Source organism: Cynocephalus volans, chromosome 5 (genome assembly GCF_027409185.1).
Source record: "Cynocephalus volans isolate mCynVol1 chromosome 5, mCynVol1.pri, whole genome shotgun sequence".
NCBI classification, from domain to species: Eukaryota; Metazoa; Chordata; class Mammalia; order Dermoptera; family Cynocephalidae; genus Cynocephalus; species Cynocephalus volans.
In genome coordinates, this window is record NC_084464.1 from 77,169,836 (window position 1) to 77,196,720 (window position 26,885).

Below are 26,885 nucleotides of genomic sequence, written 5' to 3' on the forward strand. Positions count from 1 at the left end.
TTGGTCACACAGTCGCTTTTTATTTCAACATTTACAATATTTTTCATGTGATTAACAGTTAAACAGTAGTTTGAAACCTTGTTCACTCTTTTGTTAAGCTATTTTCAGATCCTGTCTGTATATAACCACAAATCACAAACATCTAGTTGAAAACTGAAGAGGCAATAAGGGACTGACCAGGTCATATTTAGAAATTTTAACATGTTAGACATGAGGATTTTTGCAGGATAATTTCTCTGGATATTGGCTTTCTCAGATGCAAAAAGGGATAACTAGATGGTCTTAATTAGGACTCATTTAGGTATAGGATTTTATAATTATCCAAAGGATAACATTTCCCCAAAAAAGTCATCTTTCTTGTCATTATAATTTGGTTTCCTGGATTTATTAGATCATCTGCACAAAAGCAGCAAAGGGCTGCCACCATGTAACCAGGATATCGGCGGTCAGCAGCAGGTATTCAATTCTGAAAGCCTTTTGGATGCCTTTGTTTAATCAGCCTTGGATTGACAAGCTGGGCATGATTCAAGCAGGGCTTTGAGGAAGCCATGAAGCAAGTAAAGACAATCAGTAGTGGAATTTGGGCAGAAGAGAAAACTTTGTGTCTCACACTCTTGAATGTGTTACATATTTGTAAAATAAAAACACTTTGCATTAATTTTAAATTATTTAATTATTTTAACTTCTTTAAATGCTGGTTAATCCGACCTGAATACTTTAAAATGTTTCTTTTCACTCTACTGTCTTTTGTTCCATAAAGAAAAATATTTCCAAATTAATTGAAAAACAATTATAACTACAGTGTCTTCTACACTGAGTCATAACCAGTTGTTAAATATTATGGTGTTATGTGAAGACCCAAAAAGTGAGTTAATATTTTTATGTGGAGTAATAAGTAATAGTAACTTGACAGGATTATGAATAACCTTGCTTCCTGAGGCAAAATTCCAGTCCTTGTGTTTATTTAAACATAAAAGTAAAGAAAAAGGTAAAGAAAAATGGTATAATTATGAAACATGCCATGAAAGCCATGAAGAAGAAAGGTGTACATTTAGAAACAAGCAATTGTGAATGCAAGCTATTAAAAGGTAATTTTTGAACAAATATTTGGCAAAATACATATATATCTGTATACTCAAGGTCCTTCTGAATATGCTGATATGTAGTACCAATATAAGGAACCTGTTAGTTTTTTCCTTCATATACTGCACATAATGAGAGCAGAATCAATTTATATACAAATTTTTGTTCTAAGAATAGACATTACTTAAGTTCTAATATCATATATGTGTAAATTTTAAATATACTAAGCACATTTTACGTGTTTTTAAAATGTGTGCAACTTCTTTCTCTTTTTCTCCTGTCACACGGAAGGACCAAAATTGTAATCTTTATCCCTTCCCTCAACGCCAGTTATTGGGAGAGACACACAACTTCAACTTCAACTTCTATTTTCATATTACATGCTACTATGGCAGTCTAGGTGGGAGATCTTAATCATAAAGTTGAACTACAGCAGCCCTTTCTTGATTTCTCTTTCTAAAACTTTGGTTGGTTACATTTTAGTAAATTATTAGTACTTTAATATCAGGTATTCTAAATTTATTAATTCAGGAACTTCTATCTGTTCGGAGCCCACTCCTTTCATTGTGTTCTGAAGAGAAGAAAGTTCAGTCTGATGGCCAAGGAAGTATAGTGGATTTTTGTTTTGTTTTGGTTTGGTTTTTTTGACAACTGCCTCCATTATACATAGCACAGAATAAATAATAAATACTTGTGAATATTTAAGTAGATAAAAAGGATATGAAACTATAGGCTTTGTGGTAATCCAGGTAAGAAATAATGAGAACTTTAACTAAGAAAATAACAGTGATGATAGATATGAGAGAAGCCATTGATAGGCCTCAGTAAGCAGTCAAATGATTCTTATGTTATGGCATTTCCGCCCCTAGCGTTTACAAACCTTAAAGCAAATGTGTGTGTTTAAATGTGTAATAAATACACATGCTTGCATATATACACATATTTTAATGGTGCATATCCTTTGGCAGAATATGGATAAGCAGCTTAATTATCTAAAAGAAAAAGTATATGGAAATGTAAATCTTTCATTCCATAAATAGTACAAATCAAAAATATTTCTGAGGTATTATAACATTAGAAGACAAACCAAATGAGATAACTGATTATACAAGTATGCATTTTTATTGTCTATTTTCATTATTTATTTTAGTCCTTTTAAAACATTTTCCACAATATTATTTTGAACTAAATTTCACTTATTTTAACTAATATACTTTGAAACAAAATTTATAATATTTACTTTGATTCAATTTACAGTTGTTGATTTTTTTTTTTTTAATTTTATTTTGTCGATATACATTGTGGCTGATTATTTCTCCCCATCACCAAAATCTCCCTCCCCCCTCCCTCCCCCCTCAACAATGTCCCTTCTGTTTGCCTGTCGTATCAACCTCGAGTAATTGTGGTTGTTATATCTTCTTCCCCGCCCTCCCCCCGGTTTTGTGTGTGTGTGTGTGTGTGTGTGTGTGTGTGTGTGTGAATTTATTTATTAATTTTTAGCTCCCACCAATAAGTGAGAACATGTGGTATTTCTCTTTCTGTGCAGTTGTTGATTTTTAGGTAGGAACCTCCTTTCCTTTAGGCCTCATGTTTCCACGTGGAAGGAAATTCATTCAAGTAAGCCCTTTCTTCATTCCATCCCAAGGGAGGAGGAGTAAATTGCACGTGAAGTGACTTTATGTTAAAGAATCAGGCACAAGTGACTTTGTCATTTCCAAAGTCCTCTTTCCAAATCAGGCTGCCTGCAAACAGCAAACACCACAACAAACAAACCTGCAAAGCAGCGATGAGATACAAGGCCTGACCTTGTAACAGAAGCCTCTGCGGTTCAGTGAATCTGGCTGATACTAGGGTTAGTTATTGTCAAGCTTACAGACATAATGCCACAGCTTCCAAATTTGTCCATCATATTTGTTCATCATATTCAGGGCGATAATTAGATCTTCCAACTTTCTAGTTCCTGGGTCTAGCTCACAATTAGACCCAAATTTGGGAGTGGAAAATAGGGGGTGTTTTTTAAGCCCCCAAAATTTCAAAATTGAGCATTTACTAAGTAAGAAATAATAATGCTGTCACTAGAGATGGAAAAGACAAATAGGATATGATCCCTACCCTCAAGAAGTGTACAATAAGTGGAAGAAACAAGCGCACTACTAAGTGATATGCAATGGATCTTAATAAAAGTATACAAAATTATGTGGACTCAGAAAAGAAAGTAAATAATTCTGACTAGCAAAAGAAAGAAAGTGTCTCTGTTTATGTGGGGGGATGAGGATGGTGGAAAGGGTTAAAAAAAGTTTTATAAAAGATAGAGCAATTAATCTGCAGTTTTGAAGAATGAGTAAAATTTTCAAGCAGACAACAAAGGAAGAAGGATATTTTAATTTTAATGGAAAAAAGTGGGATATAAAGTCATAAAGACTATTATTACTAGAGCTTATGAGAAAATCGATGGGGGCAGCATTGACACTGGAACTGAAGAAGGGCTATAATCAAGGTGAGAGATCTGTTTTGGAGGAACAGATAGGATTTACTGACTCACAGAATGTGAAAGAGGAGGAGGAGGAGAGTATTTCCACATTATGTGGCTGGTTATATGTCAAAGCCATAAAATAAGAGGAAAATTTAGAAACAGGAAGTATACTGCTGTAAAGGGATGGAAGGGGAGATAATGAAGTTGATTTAGACATTTTGATATACTCAGTGCCTGGCAACCATTTAGAAATGTGCGCCTGGTACTGAGGAAAGGAGGTATGACCTGGCCAATCACAGAGGACAATTGTCTTCATATGTATTAGAGTGGGAGCCTTTGATAGAAATATAATTTAACGGACAGACAGAATGGGTTGGGCAAAAGAGGAAAACTGTGGGTTGAGCTAGGGAATACTTATCTTTACGGGGTAGGGGAAGAAAAGAAGCCCACATAGGAGACTGTGTTATAACAGAGGCATAAGAAAACTTATGGAGGTACTTAAGAGAGCAGAGATTCCAGTGACAGGGTAGTTAACGTAAAATGTTGCAAAATGCTGTTGAACAATTAGGGAGCCAGTGTAATAATCCCAGAGGAATTTCAGCATAGTGATAAAGCACTGGGAAGGAGTAGAGTCAGGTTGCAGGACTTACTGGAAGGTAAAAAATGGAGGCAGTAAATACAGACTACACTTTCCCAAGCCTTCTTAAGGCTATGATTGCTATGAAAGGTCAAGAATGGAGAAAAAGCATCCAAGAAAATTTACTGTTCTACAGTGGCTCTAAGAATCAATGCCTTTGAACACTTAAAGCAATAAATTGTTTTAAAACCTGGGAAAGGAAAGGTTAATAACAGCCTGAAACTCACTCCTTCCCAATCCGAGAAGCAAGGGGAATCTCTTATTACCTAAGAGATTATCTCTCAGTGTAAATAAACCCAAAATTTCTTGACTTATGAGGCATGACTGAATTGGGGTAATTCACTGACTTGCGGTAATCCATAAGCATTTTTTCCTATTTGCATAATCAACAGAATATAAAATGGAGGCTCCTAAACTAAACAGTGATTTTACGTGCATTACTCAAAACTCATCTGTTAACCTGGGCCAAACCATCTAACAAGGGAGAGGAGGTAAATCTGATGGTTTCCAACTCCTTTAGGAAAAGAATGCTGGTCCTTTATCTTTTGAATCATTAAGTAAAGTATGGTATAGGGTCTGAGTACGGAGTATGCTTTGACAACTTCATCGTTTATGTTAACACAAAATTTAATTTGTTTAAAAACGTAGTGAAAATATTTCAGCAGATGACATTAAATTGGTTGGAACAGCATACAAATGTTAGAAGGTTAGAATCATCAAATCATTTCACCTTCATAAGGATGTGGAAACATGATACTATCTTAAAAATATGAAACTAAGTTTTAAAAAGTTTTTCTCTAACATTTTATCCATGCATAATTAGGCATTAATATAATAAAGTTTATGGGCAGTTATATAAATTATGCAGCCTGGAAAACCCTTTAAGCCTCCCTCTTCCTACTCTCTGCATATTCTGCTTGGGGACTTCAGATGCATTCTCCAAAGAGAACAAAGTTACCACTTTTGATATTGTTATGTTCTGCTTCAAAGGTGCTTATAGGTGTGTGCACAAAAGGATATTTGCAGTCCCTATTCTCCAAACTAATAAGCATCTACAACTTCTGTAATTTACTTAATGAAAATTTATCTCACTTTATTTTCTTCTTGGTAACAAAATGACCCCACAAAATTAAGGATTATTGATAACAGTAATCCATATCTCCTTGATCTTTTTAATGGAAAAAAAATTTATTCATTATAGAATGAATGTTTAATCATATTTTTTTCTTCTATTTAAAGTAAGTATACTCACTTGGATTTCACAACAACCTGTGTAATAACTGTGGTGAGGTTATACAAGGGTACTTCAAAAAGTCTGTGGAAAAACTGAATTAAAAGGTAATACTAATCTTTCCATGAACTTTTTGCAGATCCTTCATAAGTCTACAGGTTGGCTTGTATTAAGGGTAGTATCTGAGAGATTAAAGTCATCAACATACAGATATGTGAAATCTGTGGCTTCAGAGTCACAAGGGAACAGATAGGCTTCATTATAAGAATAGACCTGTTCTGTCCAATACAGTAGCCATAAGCCACATGAAGCTATTGGGCACTGGAATGTGGCTAGTCCAAATTGAGATGTGCTGTTAAGGTACAAAATACACTTAATACATATGACTTACTATGAAAAAGTGAGTGCAAAATATCTAATAGTTTTTATATTAATGACATGTTAAAATGATAATATTTTGGATATATTGGGTTAAAGTATTAAAATTAATTTCATCTTTTTAATATGGCTACTACAAAATTTAAAAGTACACATGTGCCTTACATTATACTTCTATCAGACAGCACTGATCTAGATGACATTAAAAATGTTAGGATGGTGTTATAGTCAGAAGATTCGGCTGACTTGGGCAATTCTATCCGTGTTTTAATACTAACTAGAAACATATAAGGAAATAATAACAACTAAAAATTTTTAAAAATTATTTCTATTCTTTTAATTATTTTTGTAGGGTGACATATGATAAAAGAGAATAATAAAACAATTTCAACTGTGATTTTAGAAGAGTCTATAGTCATTTCAACTAAAATTTCTGTTACAAATGTAAAAAAAAAAATCCAAAATCCAAAATATAAATTAAATTTCATTTGTTTCTATTACAAATATAAAAGAATACAAAATAAAAATGTAGAGTTTTAGTAGAATCTTACAAAGACACTAAAAAAAGGGTATGTACCCCTGTACCTATTGTTCAATTCCAGAAATTAATATCTCATCAATAAATGAAACAGACTAGAAAGATTGCTAAAGAAAAGCTTTAAGCAGCCTCTGAAGAAGTGGGCTATGTTAGTACAACTAAATATTTTTCTTCAGGATTTGTAAAAAGGTAGTATGCGAATTTCTTCTTAATGACTTTGAATTAAAAAGAGATAGCAATTATAACCAAGACTATCAATTATAACTAAGCTTACTGGAATAGAAAGTTCCCTCACAATAGAGAAAATAGATGCTTACAATTAGGAGACAGTGTAACACATAATCATTGAATGCATTTGAACAAAATCAGAATTACTTATTAATCAATTAAAATTTTCAAGCAAAATTAAGTGCGCATATATATATATTATGTGTATTTATGTTGTAAGGCATCAGGAAATCTATGATTAACATACTATTTTTTTGTTTTCAAATATAATTTAATGCAAAACATGACCTATATATATCAAAGAGTAGGCTGATTAAAATATGAATACAGATGCACAAAGGAAGTATTCTATTTAAACTGAATTCCTATTTGAGTTTATGGAAGACTGTATTTAAGCCTATCAATACTACTTATCAATAAAACTCACAGGAAAGTGATCTTCCCCTTTGGATAACTCACTAGACCTTATAACGTTATCAGCATACTGAAGATTCCCTGGGTATAAATAAAAAAACTGAATAGCAACAAAAGGAGCAGCAGCCAGAAGCAGTTACAAATTACATCACACCATTTGCAACAACATTCATAGAAATATGTGTATGTGTACCTTTGGGGTTATCCACATACTCATATCTCTACATAGACATGTATAATAAGGGAGGGGGAAATGTAGACAGTTAGCAAAGTGAACGTGAATGAATAAACTTGTGAGACTCACATGAAACAAACAAAAGTATTGGAAAAAATAAAAACCCACTAGTACAAATGACAAGAAATTAAGAAAGTCTTTATTTTATACCTTTCTCGTTCTGGTGAATGCAAACTAGTATCTGGTCTCAAGCAGTTGGTACTAGCACTCCTAGCCCTGTCAAGGGAGGGCTGCAGTTCACTAGTGCCAGTGCATTGCATCCAGTGGTAGAAGAGAAAGACAAAGAAAACAAAGAAAGGAAGACCATGTTAGAGAGTAAAGCATAAAGTAATGTCCCCTTTACATAAAATGTAGAATCACTGTGATTCAGTTCATAAGGGTGTGAGAGAGCTGACAGGATGACAGTGCATAATTTTGTTTAGAAAATGAAACTAAACAAAGATTATGCTTAAGTTTCTTTGCATATTTTTTTAAAAGGGTCTCAGACTGAAAAATGAGAATAAATCACACCTACTTATGAAAAAACTGGATACAGGAAGCACTAAAACAAAATGCCTAAAACTCCATTACCAAGAAACATATGCCACACCAAAACAAAATGAAGGACATCAGAGGAGAAATAATTGTACAACTCAGCTTTTTTGGTTCACAACACTAGACAAGGGAATTAGAAGATATCACTTCCAGATATTCTTACCTAACCATTATTTCATCAGTAAATCTCAATACTCTTGAGTTAAAGCATTCATGACGAAGGGAAATGTCCTGTCTAGTCACCAAGTTGGTCTTAGTATGTACAGGCAGAACTGAGCTTCACAAATTAAAATTATCCAAAAATAAAATAAAATTAATTATCAAAATTAAAATCAACTAGTAATACAACAAATAAACAACAAAAAATCCCAGAATTCTGATATTTGAGTTAGTGGATTACATTTAGAGTTATTCTAGAATTAATAAGTTTTGTACCTAAAAAGATTTTTAGATATCATTAATTTAATTTTTCTCATGGTATAATTAATTTCAAAAGGAAATGTTAATGCTTCATGAGAATGTAAATTTTCTATTTTTTACTAGGCAAGGGATTAGGGATTTGTTAATAACTGGGACTCACTGTTATGTCGCTTACCTGTAAATATTCCAGTGAGAACCATTCTGTAATAAAGGCATCTTGGGTGGTAATGTTTTATAGTGCCTAACAAGATGTCTGGAACATGGCAACACAAACATGCAGGAAACAGAAAAATATATATGAAGCAAATTTTGCTAGGATATTAGTAGAGTAAGAGGGCCAAACAGCTATCCAGCTAGATCTTTTGTGTTTTTTCTTAGAAGAACCTCAATAATTACTTGAAGGCAGGAATAGAATTATTTAAATATGAAATCATAGATATCTGACTCCATAATTAAGATAAATACTCAAAGTTATAATTTAATTACTTTAATTAGAAAAAATACCTGCTAACCAAACTGTAAATCACTATTAATCAATATTTAAATTTACTATTTAATCCCTGATTTAACATTATGCCTCCTTCTATGAAGTAAACAACTTATAGCTACAACTACAAATCAAGTAATTTATGTGACTGGGAGTTAAAATATGACTAAAAGAGTTAATATAACAAAGAGTTGACCAGCATTATAGAGACAAGGTTGGTCATGGTCCTGGATTGCAGTAAGGAAAAGAAAGAGCAAAAGGCCAAAAAGTGATTGCAGAAGAGCAAGTTCTTTCTATTTATCAGCTTCTGAATTCAAATCTAACCACAAGTAAAATTCACCATTTGAAATTGGGTGAGATGGGCATTAGATGCAAACCAGAATATAAATTTTGAATTGGCAGAAAATGGCAGAAACAAGGGCCAACTTTACCCAAATTCCTTTAAAATCTATGAGGGCTTCTAGAATGTCTGTGCCATGAAGGGCAAATTCTGTCCAGTAAATTAATTAATTTTTGATAACTTAATAATGTTCTACAAGTTTAATTACTGATTATGAAAATCATCACCCATTTCAGTTACATTAAAGTATAATAAACACGGAAGAGAATAAACATTTACTGAGGACATACTGAACATAAAACATCCTACTGGTTTAATTATGTTTATACTAATGGTCAAATAAAAGGAAATCCCTTAAAGCTTCAGTTTAAAATACACTACAGTATCATTTTCAAGAACAAATTGAAGACAAATTTTACTAAAACCAAGGATTCAGGCTGCTTTATAGACAATAGCATCTTCTTTTTGACCTCTAGCCTTGGGCAAATTCCTTTAGTAACAGGTTGCTGTATAACTTTTGTAAGCAATTGCTTCAAAAGTGATTTTTTTCAGGACCATTCTAACAGGGATCAACACAGAAAGGGAAACAGAATGGAAAACAGCATGAAATTTACAGTCTGATTGGCTAGGTTCCTGCCTTGGTTTTGCCACTTATTGGCTGTGACCTGAATTAATCAGGTCAAGTCCTTAAGCCTGTTTCTACATCTATGAAATGGGAGAAATAACATCTACCTAACAGGGGTTCTGTAAGAAATAAATGAGATAACATGTATAAAGAAGTATCTAGGACATAGCAAGGCAGCTACAGCATATTCTATTTACTGCCACTTCCTCAGGACATGTTTTATTAAAAAACGGTTTGATGATTAAATTATTTGGAGGGATGGATTAAATGACATAAGACAGATTTCTTTAGTTCATGACTTTAATACATTGTGCATATTAAATCTCCAGGGAGGGACTTTAATTTGAAAGTTTCCAAAATCTATTAGACTCACAAACTCTTTTATTGGTGGAACGTCTCATAGGACTAATTGTTATAACATATTTTTGGAAAAACTAGTTTAGTGGGAAAATGCCAAATACACCTGATTTTGAATTCTTGCTCTGTTATTTATCAAATTAAACTTTCTTAGTATTTTTCCTCATCTGTAAAGTGAGAATAATAACATTCATGTAATATAATTACTGTTAGAAAATTGATTAAAGTACATTAAATACTTAGTACTGTGCTTAGTACTCAATAAAGTTATTTTCCTTATGTTTACTGAAGAGTAGTAAATACTCAGATTTTATTTTTAAAAGTCCTAAGTGAATGTGATATTATGTATTTTGAAAGCTTTGATTAAGATTTCAGCCATAGGTAGTTATATTAGTAATAAATTTCTGTAATTTATCTGAAACCAAACTACATCGATATATCCTATTTATTTATATCCTAGTTATTTATACGTACACATCTGGATATATATTTTATTCAGATGTAAGTAAAATGCTTATATAAATACATAAATATTAACACAGAAGAGATTACATATATATATAAATATATAAGTATATATTTAATATATAAGTAATATATAAATATAAATATTACTTATATTTGAACTCATGTTTTCTCTTTCTCCATACTTTCAGCATTACACATTAGGGAATAGAAGAAAGAGAAATTTTGAAAATTCGGGAATAAAATTATAGTTGTTACAATTATAGTTGTAATTTTATTTTTTTATTTATTTTTTGTCTTTTTGTGACTGGCTGTACCGCGCTCAGCCAGCGAGCGCACCAGCCATCCTTATGTAGGATCCGAACCCACGGCTGGAGCACTGCTGCGCTCCCAGCGCCGCACTCTCCTGAGTGCGCCACAGGGTCGGCCCTATAGTTGTAATTTTAAAAAGTGAGACAATTACTGCTACCATAAAAAATATCAGGAAGAAAGAGGAAAGAGAAGACAGTGAGACATGTTTTAGATATACATATATGGCTAGCTATGCTTCCACTTCTCATGTTATTGTAACAGTATCAGAAACAGGAGTTGATCTGCCTCAGCTAAACATTCATCTATTGTTAAATTATATAATTATTTTCCCAAATCAGGAAATACAAAGTTAACATACTGATTCTATCTATTAAACAGGATATATGGAGTTCAGAATTACTAGCAAAGCATCAATCTTAAGGATAAGATTGTATGAAATGATACAACTAGTAGTATATCATATTTTTCATATCCTGATATTTCACCTTTACAAGTACAAAATAAGGGAAAGAAAAATATATGTTTAATTATTCTACTTAGACTACTGGTATGAGTATCCTAGAAATACTCACACACTGTGTGGCAGAACACACCAGGTATCTTAATAAATATAAAGAGTTTGTACGTGTGTGTGTCTTTTTTTTCTTTAACAGTTGTAGTCACATCAAAAGACTATGAGGAAACTTCCAGATTTAGTAAACAAACCATTCCTATCAACAAACTATTTGTCAGGAAGAAGAACTAATAATAAGCCTGGTAAGTTAGGCATTATAAAACATCTGAATTGATTTTTATAATATTTATGATTTCATATTTTTTCCTTAGTTAGCAAGCAAAACTAATATTTCCTCATTTTTCTTGTGTCACTCCAAGTAAACATGGCAGTAACTGCAAGTAGAATAATTTTAGACATAAAAGTTAAAACAATTCTTATTAGCCCAATCACGTTTGCATTATTGAGCAGAGCCACATGTTTCATCTGGACACAATGAATCCTGCATTTGTCTTTGTATCCCAAGTACGCACTTATACCTCTTTCCTCCTCTCTCTTCTTACTAGCTAAAATATTTGAAAGAGTTCATGTGTTGGTTTTTTTCATTGACTTACTACTTCTACTATTTCATATTAACAACAAATATTTACAAACTTTTCTATGAGTAATCTGTAAGAAGTTTTACTGTGAATATGAAATTCAAGATGTAATGAAATTAACATAAAGCATCAGATTCTAAGCTCCAATTCAGAGGCAAATATTACATTACTTTTTCCTCATCTCTAAAGGTGTATCATATTGTTACATGACTATGGGAAAGTTTGTATTGCAGCATTTCTGAACTGAGCAGGGAGGGGTTGGGAAGTTAACAAGTCAAATATTCTCACTCTTTATCAAGAAGGAAGCTGAAGCTCAGCAATTAAAAATGAACTGGTAAACATTTTATTAAAAGCAAACAAAATATGAACAATAGACTCCAAAAGGAAATAAAAAAGGCTAAAACAGCAAAACTACAATAATGAAAACAATTACACTGCCATGCAAAAAAGATCAGACCTCTTGTGACTAGACAGGTATGTGTATGGGGAGATGGAGGTGCTCAGTGTGAGCATTTAGAATTTTAATCGCAGAAGCTGGTTCCTCAGTTTTAGTGATGTGAAAACAGTTCCACAGAAGCTCATCAGTTTCTGAATTTTGAATAGAGAGCAAAAGAATCTGCTTGGATCAGAATTAAAATATATTTGGAAAGTTTTCCATAACCCCCACATAAAACAAAACAAATTTTGAATCCTTGGGATATTTATTTTACCTATTGTAATAATACCACTAAGGGAGAGACGAAAGAATAGTCGAATGGAAAGAAACTCATCACACACAGTCACCATTACCAAATCCCTGTATTTACCTGGTTGTATGTAGGCATTCTGCACTTCGTCCTCGTTTTGCTCTGGGCAGCATAAGAAGCTCACTGCACAGACAGGATGGGTGGTGAGTGAAACAGATAAATTATGAGGCATTAAATGATGTGGGTTATGCCAATGGTATGCCAATGAAAACACGAAAAAGGAAGAACCAGATCGTCTGCACTAGCATATTAGCTTGAGAGGTTAAACAAAAATAAACATGACAGCATTTCAAAAATTTAAACAATAAAGTACAAACATTATGGTCAAACTCCTAGCTATTGCTGATTTGCTATTGTATTTTGCAATAATTTTACAAAATATTCAAACAAAGCAAAAATAAACCTTCCCCAAATAAGATATAGAAATCTATTTCCAATTACAGACACTTGAATACTTAAAAAATACTATAAATTTGGCCTTTTTGATACTAATGGGAACCCTAAAAGCTTTTATTTCTTTTTAGCAACTTAAAGCATGATAGTTTTCTTGGTGTTTATAGCTACTGAAAATGCTATATCATATTATGTTTCTGTTTAACCTACTAAGAATATACTTGATTAGCATTTTTTTAATTTTAAAAGGAATACTTTTTCTATATCCAAATTAATTTCACTATATTGATTGCCCTGGTCAAACAGCCCTTTATTTTCCCTCCTTGCCTAAATTCACAGTGGCCCAAATGAATGTTGACAAAGTGGCCCTCACTCAACTCAATTTAAGCCAAGCAGTCTGGAATCCTATTCCTCAGAGCGGATCCCAGTCCCAGTACCCTTTGTGACTCCACTCTTGAAGGACCTGGCACTACTTCCCACAGTAGGATGACACTTAGGTAGGTAAGAAGCTCTACTTGGGTCCTTTGTCCTCGACTCAATGGCAAAATATCATTCAGCACCACTATCATTTCCCTACTACACACTGAAATTTTCTCCACATCAAAAAGCCAGAAGAGAATATTTAACAAGGTGAGTATTAGTTAACCTTAAATCAGATCCTGAGCTTGTGGTCAGGCTAATTGTACAGGTATATGGTTACTCTAAGAAGAAGGTTTGTGGGCATGTAGAATAGTAGATTTGTAATGTAGATTTATAGTAACTGTTTCCACGAAATATTTGTTCATAAATTAATGCAGAACTGAACTCAAATGCATAGTGATATAAGAAAGAATCCACCTCAATATTTTGCATTTTATAGCTATTTTATGGAAAGACATTTAATAAAAAAAATTATTATTGAAGTTCTCACAAAAACTCTGCAATACTGTCTTTCAGATGACCCATATCCAAAATGTTTTTAATTACAAAAAAATATAATTTTATAATTACATAAATGGCATCCCAAACACTGACACACAAAAATAAAATACTTGAAAACTGCTTACACAGGCTCCCTTCTATAATTTAGGTCAGTATCTAAGTCAACAATAAGTTATACCTTTCAAACTGGCTAAAGATAAACTTCGATTTTGTAAAACAATGCATATAACAATACAATCTTAGCTAAATATTTCTTAGAGTTGCATTTCTATTAGAATATCTTAACAATTGTTCCTTGAGAGAAGTTCAGTTTTGAGAGATGAAATACTTTTACTCTCTAATATACTGTGCCACGATATCTGTGTATATTAAAATAGAACAAAGAAAAATTCATAATGTTGAGCTCATCATTTGGACAAGTACCTGTCTTGTTCCAATAAATATTGACTATCCACATCTCTGGATCTACGATCAACTGGACTTCGGGAGGCATCATGGTGTCTGGTTGGAGAACGTGACCTTCTTGTTGGATGAATTTCATCTAAACTCCTAAAATGATTACAAGCATTCATATGTGTCAGTGTATTATCTTCCCAAAAGAGGTAGAGACATTAAGGGGAAGGAATAAATAGTAACTTGTAAATAACTGACATGACTTGAAAAGTGTTGGCATCACAACCAAAACCTATTTTATCAGTGAGTTAAGAGTATTTATTCCCAATGGGCATTTTGCCTATGCTGCTGTTCTTAAATCTTCTTTTGCACCTCTATCAAAAAAGGACCCCAATTTTCATCTGCATATTTAATTGCAATTCAGAAGTATATTTCAGAATAATATGAAAGAGATCACTATATTATCTGTTTTACCCACTTTTGCAAGCATTTAAAGTGCTTCGAAGAGACAATCCTAAATCTCTTAAAAATACATTCTCTTATCCTTATCCTCTTTGTCACTTCTTTCTACAGTTCTGATTCACTGTCATACAATTTCTCCTAATAGGTTAGTAGGAAATTGGTAAAGAGTCACCAAAAATGATTATATTGTTTAATGTTGAATATACTAATTATCCTGATTTAAGCATCACATATTTTACACAAGTACTGATATATATTCAACACAGTACCCCACGGATATGTACAATCATGTTTCAAAAAAAAAAATTCATTACCATCTATATTCAGAAAAACAAAACAAAACACACACACACACACAGTTTCTCCTAACAGCAGAGAAAACTAGCAACAGAATACAAGACAGTTATTCAAAAACTATGCTTGGGACACAGTATTTTGCCACTCCCTGTGGAATTTCTTGAGATTAAAGAACACAGGTTGGGTAAAAAATTAAAAAAGCATTTTGCCTAAAATGACTCTGCAAAAAATAACTTGATTGACGAAACCATTATTTCACTTCAGTTAGAATCTTGTGTCAATTTACACTGGATTGTAATAAAAAAGCAGTGTAAGGGACACTGAGCCCATTTCAAAGCCTACCTCTGTAATGGCACATTTGGTAAACGTGAACGCGGCCTTCCCTGATCATCGCCGCGATGAGGAGATACCGATCGTGAGCGGTGGTGAGTTGTTCTTTGCTGTTCTGGCACAGTTAATGTTGTAGATTTACTTTCTCTAGCACAAGACCTATAACCTACTGGCAAGAGTACACAGACAAAAAATTAAGTCAGTATTCTACAATGCAAACATTAACATGGGGCTATCAAATTGTATTAAAGCAGCCATTGACCTATTAAGATTAAATGTCATGCAATCAGTATTATTAGCTTTATCTTCAAAAATATTAAGTACTCATACACGGAATGTAACACATACATGCATAAGAACATGGTACAGGTAGGCTCAAAGGTACCATGAAGATAGTGAATGTGAATATGACAGGTGATATTTCACACATGATGAGTTGGGATACTATTTTAATTTAAAGAATGAATGAGTTAGTGACCTTTATACAATACAAATCAAACATCTGACAGTGAACTATAGTTAATATACAATCGATGCTTAGAAATTTGGTGTCTCTTCAAATTTAAATAAATTCTTTATTTGAATTTTTCTTCTAAAGGATGAATTATTATAGTTGAACTGCAGATGATCTTGCTAATAAGAAAATGAAAATGATAATATACCAATTTTAACTAACAAAGAAGAGAGCAGATCTTATCTATTATAAATAATAGTTATGAATTTTGCAAACCACAGATATACTGCAATTTCCAAATGTAAATAGTGTATGAGAGGAGATGACTATGGAAAAAATGCAGAGAAAATTAACCCTTCCAAAGAACCAATCATCAAATCTACTCTAGACTTCTGAAACTATTCCATAATTATGAATTACTAGTGTAATTAAGTTAATACAGTTACTATAATTGCAATTAAAAATAATTTTAACAGCCATTTCTCCCTTGAAGTAAAAAAAGAAAAAAATTTATCTCTGATTTGGTTAGAATGAAGCAGCAATCTCTAATCCATAACAGTTTAGAGTTTAAAATTTTTTTCACATGAGTTATTGCTTTCCATTATTATAAGGAAAAGAAAAAAATTGTGTGGCCAAAGGAAAAAAAATTATATTTACAACTACATAAAATGTACATGAACCTTGAAAACATTAAATTTAACTGGGCAGCTCAAACTCTCATTCACTTATTACTTGATGACTACCGTGTTATTTTTAAAATATGCCATGAAACATCATTATTCCCCAGCAGTTTATTTGTTGTGGGTGCATGATTTCATGACTAAATTTAAAGTATGTGGAAGGTCTTTAGACATTCATAAAGTGCAATTTGACAATATTGAGACCAAAGAAGCTCAACCATTTTGTCACTCTGTAAAAACATCAGTTTAATGACCAAAAATAATAACCATAAATGATATAATTTATAAATTTATATACTTTTAGTCTGTTATCAATTAATAGTAATTAAGCTCTAGAGTTTTGTGTAAAAATAGTTGTTTTTCAGATGTACAAATTCTATAATTAAGTCTTGAAAGAGACCAACTAAATTAACATGTAGTTAATATACTTCATCATAGCTCATTATTAAAAAATGGTGGTTGTTTCTGAAGAAAATTAATCCAAGGTTTTAATTACCAAAATATTTTAAATTATCATTTGGTATCAATTATAGAACAATTATGGACGGGCAATATTGAATTGGGAGCACCATTTTAAGATTCCAATGAATATTTAAGACATATATACACATTTTATATGAAATAAATTTTAGAGAGTTTTGGAATTTTGTGTTAAACATGTGTATTTAATTTTTTCTTGACTTCTATTTTATAAAGAAATTAATGCCTCTTTTATCCTATTATCAAGAAGGGAGTTTAGGGAAACAAGTGATATCCTAAAACTTTTTATATATTAACAACTTTTAGTGTAACTTTTTCTAGAATTCGCTAGAAAGTTCCAAATTTATAAAGATAGTATACTTTTATAAGATATTATATTTATAAAGATAGTATAAAGGCAGTTTCATGAATAATATTTTGGTAAATCAAAGTCATTACGAATGTCATTTATATGCTGTAATACTCAAAGTTTAACTTTTGACTCTATTAAATGATCTCAGATAAACATGCATTTATAGTTCTTTGCTTTGTATAATAATTTACTTTTCTTCATGTTATGTTTAACTTATTCTGTATAACATGTACTCCACCTTTGAGAAGCCAGGAACTGCTATTTCACACTCATCTCAATGCTTTAGTTGCCTCACAGTTAGAGATTAGAGATTTTTTTTCCATTTTCTGAATTTGCAATAATGCTCTGAAAAGTTGAGGATGCCAGACGACTTGCCTCAGATGAGGGCATTATGTATATAGTTATTTTATTACTCGTAAGCAGCTAAAATTATTTATTTTAAATAACAATAAGGCTATAACTGTAAAGTTAATAAAATGCAGCTCTGGCAGTCTCAATTTGAGTTTTCAGAACCTGCTCTATTTCCCTAAGCATGTCTAACAAAAGCAAAGAGTTCTGTATCCTAGAAAAGCCACAGTATTAAAAAGCTTAAGATTTAGCTGTGGTAGAACATTTTGAATTAAGTTTTTAAACTTCTTCAGGGCACACACAACCAGGAACTTTACTAAGTGCATTAAACATATGTAGAACTGGCATCCACATCAAAACAAATTGTCTCTTCATGCTGGGCACTAGAAATAAAAAAACAAATTTGTAACCAACCTCTAAAAGTATATGAGAATGCACTGTGGTTGTTTAACTTATCCCCTCACTTTATTTCAACTTCTTGCCCTTATTTTACCAATGCCTCATCTTTCTTCTTTATTTCAAATGTATTGTATATAACTGTATGACTTGCTATATTATATTTGCCACATATTTATATCTTTAGAAGCCACCATATATCCATATATTGGATCAATGAAGAATGTGTCAGAAAATGTAAATGAACAGTATGATCCCATTTATTAATTTATGAAGACCTTTGAAACATAAATTATTATTTATTGGTTATGTAAGTTACTACTTCCATTCTATTAGAAGTTTGGCTCACTACATTTTTAGTGCTAAATAAAAATTAACAATACTATTGAAGGAGCAATTGGACACTGCTCTGTATGATAAATAGATTACATATGTTTACAAACACAATGAGGGTTATGGTATATTTCAGTATAGAATGTAGTTTAGAATGTAGTTTAGAATTCAGTGTGCTTTGGTGTTGCCCAAGCACTAATTCCATCTTTACTGGATCCCATTACTCTCATTTTGACTTCTCAAAAGCCATTATCCATGTAAATCTCTCAGAGAAAGAGAAAGAAACTCATCATTTTAGTATTTATTTCATTGGCCATTTATTCATTCATTCATTATTCGCTGTCCTGCCTCATCATAAAAAATATAAAAGTTCAGGAGAATAAAATGGGGGAACAACCCACAGAAGTAAATTCTATTTAGATAAGTTCATAACGACGACATTAAGGCTGATTAAGGCAAATATGAAATGCTATCCAGTTACCCACTATTCAAAATTCTTACTGATACTGGTATCAGAGATTAAAATTTAAGTATATAGATGTACATGGGAATAGATTTATGTTATATAAATAACAATATTTGCTACTTTTATAGTGATTAAATACTATATTTTCTCTGAACTATAAGGAGCAAATGAAATCTGATTTTAAAGAACTTTCCATAATTCTCTAATTTTAATAAAGTTGTATGTATCTCTCCAAATTGTGAACTTAGTCACTTGTGTGAAACCTATTGTTTTTACCAAAATCACTGCCTTCAAATTAAGTACATGCCCATCTGAGAAATCAAATAAATTATAAGAACATACGTGAATACTGTCCTAAAAAAACTGCCTTTAATAATTCAAATTTATATGTGCCAAGATTGTCTCTTTAATTTCTTATATGAATATTTAATTCCCCTTCATTAGTAAATCAAAGAAGTAGTATAGGATTAGTGCCAAGAAAGAATGCCTTTACTACTTAAATTTACACATTTCCCTGATAAAAGTCAGACGAAAAACATAGATTTGAACGGTACAAAATCACAAAGATTTGACTAACTTATACAATGACAAAAAAGATGTTGACTTCAAATGAGTATCAAATCTTTCTAAAGCATTTTCTCATTTTAAAACATACACACACATTCTAGGTATAATCAGTGATAAACACATCACAAAAGCATTAAAGTTTACAGCCATGCCACATGCAATTTAAAATCCTGCCATGCACTTTCTCAGTATATTCCATGGAAGGCTACATTATTTTCAGAAATGGAGGAAGAAAAATCATAGAAATAAAATATAGAACATAGGAGAATGAAATTCTTATTTACTAAAATTAACCATATCCTTTCAAAATGAAATTTATCTTTTCACTTATGCTCAGAGCATTGTGAAATAATGATTTGTTTCACCTTGCTAGCCATGCTTCCAAGGGAGAACCTGACTAAATTAAATAAGTGGGGATGCTAATTAATAAATAGTAGTCCATTTTAAACTGTTGTAACAATCTGAAACACAGTCACCATGGAATAACATAAAACTGATTTCTCTGTGCTATCTCCAGAATTCAGTAACCCAAAGAACTCTGGAAGTTGACAGTGAAGACAAGCAAAGCAGCACAGTGAAGCAGAGCCATGCTCTTCACCCACGCACCTGGAGGAACTACTCCAATACCATCATCAACCTCATAATCTGAGATGTCACTATCACTGATTCGCTGAGATCCTGTACAACAGTAAGGCAAAGAGATACCTCTGTGTCTGGTTGGCTTATGAAAGGTAAAGAACATGTTCAAATTCTTTTACAAAGCTAATTACATTACTACTCAATTCCTTTGAATAAGAATAATACAAAGTAAACACTGAGCTGATTTTTAAAGGAATGATTATTCTCTAAGGATAATGTTTTTTCAGTATTTCCTTCTTATAACATTACACTGAAGACATACAGAAACAAGGGGAATTTATAGAATAAGATTTTGACTTTTCAAATTATTCTTAATTAAAATATTATACTGAAAGCCTATAGAAAATCATACACAGTACAGTTTTCTTCTACATAATTAAGTGCCCTCCTCTGCATTCCAGAGAGGTTGGGGCTGAGTGGAAAGGTTCAAAGAAACCTTTCTTAGCTGGAGCTCTCTTGAGCTCATATCATTGGGGCACTTTATAAAATATTTATGTTTGGCTTCCAAAATTAGCCATTAGACTGCATTAAATACTAATTTTGAGGAAATAATTGATCAGGGAAGCACTAACATGAAATATTGAATTATATGAGAAAAAGAATTTGGTTCCAGATTACCAAAATGAGTCTTCTAAGTTTCAGTTGTTAAATTAGAGATTTGGTCATAATTCAAAAATTACTGGATATGTACAGAAAAACTAGTTTTTCTTAATTATCAGATAAATAACAATAAACATACTTTCCATTGTTTTTTTAAAAAATATTTCTTATAAATAGTAACACTGAAAGTGCCCATGAACTATAAAGTTATTAAGACCTTACAAGGAGCAACCCATCAATAATGATGGAAATTATTCTATCAACCAGTCAACAACTCTATCAGTCCTGTGTAAGAATTGTGATTCAGTTTTTCAACTTTCAGCTCTGGAATTACTCTACTACGTTATCTGCAATGTGAAAATGTAGAAAATAGTTCTGCTGGGTCTATTTATATAGATGAACAATTTCCAATATTTTGATAGCTAATAAAACATTTGAAAAAATATCTTGAATATTAATTTCTAATTAGATCACTACAACATAATTACTTTCTGATAACTAAAAAGACCTTAACCTACTTTGTAGCTTTTTGCTAGAGCTTTCTCCATGAATGTGTCGCCTTGGCATGAAAGGTGATGGCTGAGGCAGAGGTAGTGAAGATTCATCATGTGTCTGAAGTTTATACCAATGTGGTTCATCATCTAAAAGTGCTGTCTCCAATTCTATGAGGATCTGAAAGGGCAATTCTCAAATTAAATCATTTACCAAAATGTGATGTAAAAGCAATCATAATTCATACATATCAGAAACACTTCATTGAGTATTTCACTTGAATCTTTACAATATACATCACCTCTCCAAGAAATTCACTTTCTTCTTCTTGCACTCTTGGTTGATCCCACACAGTTATTTCTAACATTCGTTCTCTAAAATCTCTACGATGTACATGTGAATAGACAAAAGTTTGATTCCATTTTGGTTCTAGTACTTTCTTTACTGTTTTGGTCCTCCTTTTACTTTTATCACTGAAAAATAAGTATGTTTTGTAAATGAAAAAGCAAAAACAAATATATGCTGCCATCTACGGTAGTTACATGTAATAATGCCACTGGTATTTTTACTATTTTTAATTTATAACTAACAAAAGTCTAAAAAGACTGGAGTTTAATAATATTCTAATTTCAATTACAGTGTAAAGAGTAGTTATAATTATAGGCATACACATACAAAGGCACATTCTAAATGATGTTTTGCGATCAAATACTAATATTTGTATATAAAAGCTAACGGACATTTTTAAAATTGGCAGATTATTATTAAACAAACACAAGGCTTGAGGGATTTTTTTTCAGAAATACTGTAGTTTATTCCCTCAGAGAGAATTATCTATTATATTTTAAAAATATATCCCAGAAGAGGAAATTCTACCTTTTCTATTGGTATGGATTTTAGCATATTTTTTTCTAGAATTATTCACTACCTTCTATCTGGAAGAAAATACATTTTTACATAGGGATTCCTGGGACGCCCATCTACTCTAGGGGGTAGATCTGTTGCTTGCAGGACATTTACAATCAGCTGGTGTCCCACTTTATCATACCACAGCTTCACCTAGGAGCAATGCAGAAAGGAATTATTATTTGTAAAAATCATGAGATATTACGATTTTATATAAAATAATATCAAAATTATATTTGAAGAAAGAAATTTTGAATTGCAATATAAGGGATTTGCAAATATTATTTCTGAAAAGAACACCAAATTGAAAGCATAACCATTTAGAACTTGACTTTTGGAGCACTTTGTAAACATGACTTACAACTGGCAGGCCTACAGTGTTAATTTATACTCTTTTATATTACGTCATAAATATAAAATTAATGATAAAATTGTTTTTAAAACTAAGGAAGAGGGGAATATTAAAATCAATTTCCTTGTTTTTAAATGATAAACAGGAGTGTTTGGTGTCTTAATGACTACAGTGTAGCTAAAATGTGTTTTCTAGTGTCACAGGTAGTTGAAATAAAACAGGAGTTTCAGTATTAGGAACACAATATACAAGGAATTAGAAGAGATCTGGAAACATGTTTTTTGTGGACCTATTTTATACCAGGCACTGCTAAGTGTTTTCTGGAATTTTTCTCTTTCAAATTTTATAACCAATCTATTACAGGCTAATTGTCATGAGAGAAGGGGAAAAACACAAAGGAGGCTCAATACATAAATGATACCTTCAAACTACATGAAGGCAAAATGATATTTCTACTAAGACTTCATGACAGTTAGACTAAAGAAAAATGAAAAAATAGCACACTGAAATACTATTGTAAAACTCATAATAATCAGAACGTTAGCAGTGCTGGCATTGGTAATGAATGACACATTAAACTAACAACATTAACTTTAATTTTTTTTCCTTTAATTTAGAAGTTATTTTATGATTGAATAAGAAATATTAGAATATGTTGTTAAAGGGTATATGTTGGAACATTTTTAAGAGTCACTATAACAAAATAAGCTAACAACATGGTTTTTCACAGTAAGGGGTAGATTAATTCAAACCTGGATCTGTATGAATCTCTCTCTCTGGTTCCCAATTAATACCAGAGATGTATTTTTTATAAAACCAAAATGGATTTTCATCCGCTTTTAAAAATGTAAGTGGATGGTATCAGAGATTCACACACACACACTGAAAGAAAAAGACATCAGGGCAGACAAAATAAATACAAGGGACTATACAAAGATATTTAAAATACTAAAAATAGAGGTTAAAACCAAAAAAGCTTTTGAAAATAACAGTAAACTTACATTTTTCTTCCTTGTCTCATTAAAAAACAAGAGAAGAACAGCAAAGATAGACTATAGAAATTCACATACTACGAAAGGAGTAAAAGATCAACTGTTTGTAAAATATTTTGAAGGAAGACTTTCTTTTAGTTATTAATGCAAATATCCCATTTTCTAACATAGTCTAGACAGATGTGGCTCTTCATAATAGTTAATCATAGTTTCTTTACTCCAGCTTTCCCCAGATCACATAATAAGGCAAAAAGTGAGGAAAACAGTAGCTTTTTCAGAGTGCTATGAAGAGTTTTTACCAAATTTCTTAAGAAGTTAAAAAGAATATATTAAATTTAAGTTTCTCAGGCTCCAGGCTCATCAGGTTGTTAAGCAAATAGTAAATGACTTTTTAAGATTATTATGTGCAAACAATTATTTAGTTAGAAACTTTTATATAACACACCAAAAATAATGGATAGTTTATTTACTTGTCACCATTTATCAACTAACATTCAGGGCATCTGGCAAATTGTAGGCACTCAATAAATATTTCTGAATGCATATATGAACAACAGAATAAGTGAAGAAACATGAAAAACTGATGAAGTATATTATGGTGTCAAATGACTATGTATTTATTTTAGGCTTCGAGGAAAGCCAGACATTTCTAAAGATAGATTAGTTTTAAAGATAGACTCAAACAGTAAGCAAATACTAATCGTCTCCAACATGTAAAAAAAACACATACAGAAAGTTGCCCTGGTAAGACTTGTGGGGCATCCTTTAGAGCTCCAGGACTTGTTGGAGAAATAACAGAAATGGAAGGCCTTTCCATCTTCTGAGATTCAAAGGAACTTGAACCTAAAATAAGAAAAAAAAAATTTTAATAATATTTAAGTGCAGTGAATAAGTCTTTTTTATAAAATGTTAAATGTATCTGTTATTTGTATAAAACTATAATTAATACCATTGATAATAGCATCAATGTTTTTTCCCCCTTGAGCCCTTTTTAATTTTTAAAAAGTTAAAATTATGTTTTTTAAATTCAAAATATTTTAACATTTATTTGCACATATTTGTGAGGTACAGTATGTTGTTTCAATACATGCATAAACTGCACAGTGGTTCATTTCGGGTAGGTAGCACAGTTTTGCTCCCATCAGTTCACCATTTTTCCTCTCCCTCATCTCCGTCCTCCCTGCCTCTGGAAATGATTCTACTCTCTACTTCTATGAGAACCACATTTTTTTTTTAAGTTCCACATATGAATAGGTGTATATTTTTTTGCGATTGACTTCATTCTTTAGTTAATCGCCTATTTTAAAAGATATTTAAAATGACATAACAAACTGTTGTGTTTATTTGCTTCAATTTGAAAGTACTGATATTCTACATTTCTGGGGGGCATTGTACTGCACAGGATCTTTCATATTCACGTATGGGTAAAGGCTTCATGCTTCAGTGGTAAGGAAGATGGCACCTATTATGTTAACTATCTTAGCTACTGAATCATCTATTGCAAACTGTCTTTACTCAGAAATTAAAATGAATGCATAAGTAATTTATGAGCCACATCTAAGCCTAGATTTCATAATTACCAATAAACCTGAATAATCCAGTATCACAATAAATTTTTATATATAGCAAATAGAATTATTGCTGGTATATTAATTGAGTTCTGTGAGGGTCCTGTTATATTGCAGAAGGGTATTACCAGTAAAGATTTTTGTATAACAGAAAAATAATAAAAAAAAGAAAAATCTTAAAGTAGAACTTCTTTGGGTTTCCAACAATTGCCATGGTTGCCAACTTCTAGTATCAATGCAGACATCCTTAGTATAGTAATATCAGTTCATTTATATCAAATAACTAAAGAAAATGGTAAATCTTTACTCTTCAATTTAGTTCAATACATTTCATAATAACAAAGAAATCTTATACTCACTGGACTCCAGTGGAGGATGGGAGCTCTCAGGAATCCGGGGAATGTCACTAAAAGAAACAGCGTATGGTGAAAATCCCATTAGCTAAAATACCCTGCCTGAAGCAATCACAGCCCATTTTATTTCAGTGATGTAAAAAATCCTTTTGGGTCTTTACAGGTGTGGAAATGGACAGGAGTTACTATTAAGGCAACTATTAATGTGCATGAATGTCAAACACCACATAAAAAAAACTGCAATAAAAGTTTTTATATATTTAATAGCAAACACTTTAACATGACAACATCGAACTAATATTGTGGCTAAAATCACCACAATATTTTTACTACCAAAACAGCAGGTTTTGGAAATAAAAAATGTTAAAGGTAATATTTTACTTCAGTTCTAGAAAATCAAAGTGACACAAATTTTACAAATCAGTAATACGCTTTACAAACACATCTGAAAGAGTTTACTGAATGAAAGGGATGGAAACATCTCTTGATAACAAAAGATATGGTGAATATCATGGGCAAAGTTAATAAAATGAAAAGGATGGATTGCTTTGTAAATTAAAAATGGTTAAAGCTTGCAACAGAAAAGCCAAAATATTTTATATATGTGAATACATAATACATATACACATATATAGCCTTCATAGAGATTCATATCTCTATACTGAAGTTAACTAAATATATGGCTATTTAATATGGATAGAAAGTGACTTGTGAGAATACCCATTCCTGCCACACTCACAAATTACTCTGAAGAAGTATTTAATATAACCTCTGCTTAATCCACTATCCACTGTGACCTTAAGAACACTGGACCACCTTGGTTTGGATATTGTACTGCATAGGACTAATTTACCTCTCTCATTTTCCAAAGATATTTTAGCATCAATTTAAGGAGATTAACAATATGCAAGTATTAACATGACATATTAAAGCAGACTGGAGTTAGCTACAACTAGCAGAATTATTTCTAACCACTTACCTTGAGACCTAATTTCACTTTGATTTTCTTTTCAATTTTGAGGGAAATGAAAAAACTTCTTTTCTCTGATTGTTTTCTTGACTTCTCATTTTGACTATTTTTGTGCAAGGTAATTCTCATAAACACCTACTATTTATACTTCTAACAAATGACATATCACATGCTGTGTATTTTATAAAATATATTTTATTAAATATTTTGTATAACTAACAATTTATATAAAGTAAATCATTTATATGAGTTTATAATTAAGAGACATACCTATGACCCAAGAAACCAACTATTTATCTTCTGTGATTTTTTTCTAAATTCATCTAAGCAAATAAAAATAAATTACAAAAAATCCAGGTACAATCTTTTTTTTAGATAGTATAATACAACTTGTGTGAAAATCAGCCTCATATGAAAATTAGAATTTGGGACTCTAATACCAGGTATGGGCTTTGGATTTTATGTATCTGTGAAAGAAGGATGGTGAGGAAATTGTTAAAAAAATTTACAGTAGTTTTGAATGGAAATTATTTAATGTTAAATAAT

General features: G+C 31.6%; 1 protein-coding gene across 50 annotated transcripts in view; it reads right to left on the reverse strand.

The window, feature by feature from the left end:
- Nucleotides 1-26,885, reverse strand: part of RIMS1 (regulating synaptic membrane exocytosis 1) — a 469,818-nt gene that overhangs the window by 120,994 nt on the left and 321,939 nt on the right. For 18 of the 50 annotated variants that reach the window (XM_063096236.1, XM_063096235.1, XM_063096234.1 and 15 more), the window contains 10 exons: nucleotides 25,376-25,422; nucleotides 24,179-24,291; nucleotides 22,127-22,257; nucleotides 21,500-21,671; nucleotides 21,225-21,378; nucleotides 20,074-20,145; nucleotides 15,404-15,560; nucleotides 14,333-14,458; nucleotides 12,656-12,718; nucleotides 7,368-7,457 (listed from right to left, as the gene is read on the reverse strand). In XM_063096236.1, coding sequence (XP_062952306.1) covers nucleotides 7,368-7,457; nucleotides 12,656-12,718; nucleotides 14,333-14,458; nucleotides 15,404-15,560; nucleotides 20,074-20,145; nucleotides 21,225-21,378; nucleotides 21,500-21,671; nucleotides 22,127-22,257; nucleotides 24,179-24,291; nucleotides 25,376-25,422 — 1,125 coding nt within the window. Of the gene's footprint in view, nucleotides 1-7,367; nucleotides 7,458-7,914; nucleotides 8,029-8,346; nucleotides 8,425-12,655; nucleotides 12,719-14,332; nucleotides 14,459-15,403; nucleotides 15,561-20,073; nucleotides 20,146-21,224; nucleotides 21,379-21,499; nucleotides 21,672-22,126; nucleotides 22,258-24,178; nucleotides 24,292-25,375; nucleotides 25,423-26,885 lie in introns of all 50 variants that reach the window. The other 32 variants (XM_063096279.1, XM_063096260.1, XM_063096257.1 and 29 more) reach the window with 11 other exon arrangements.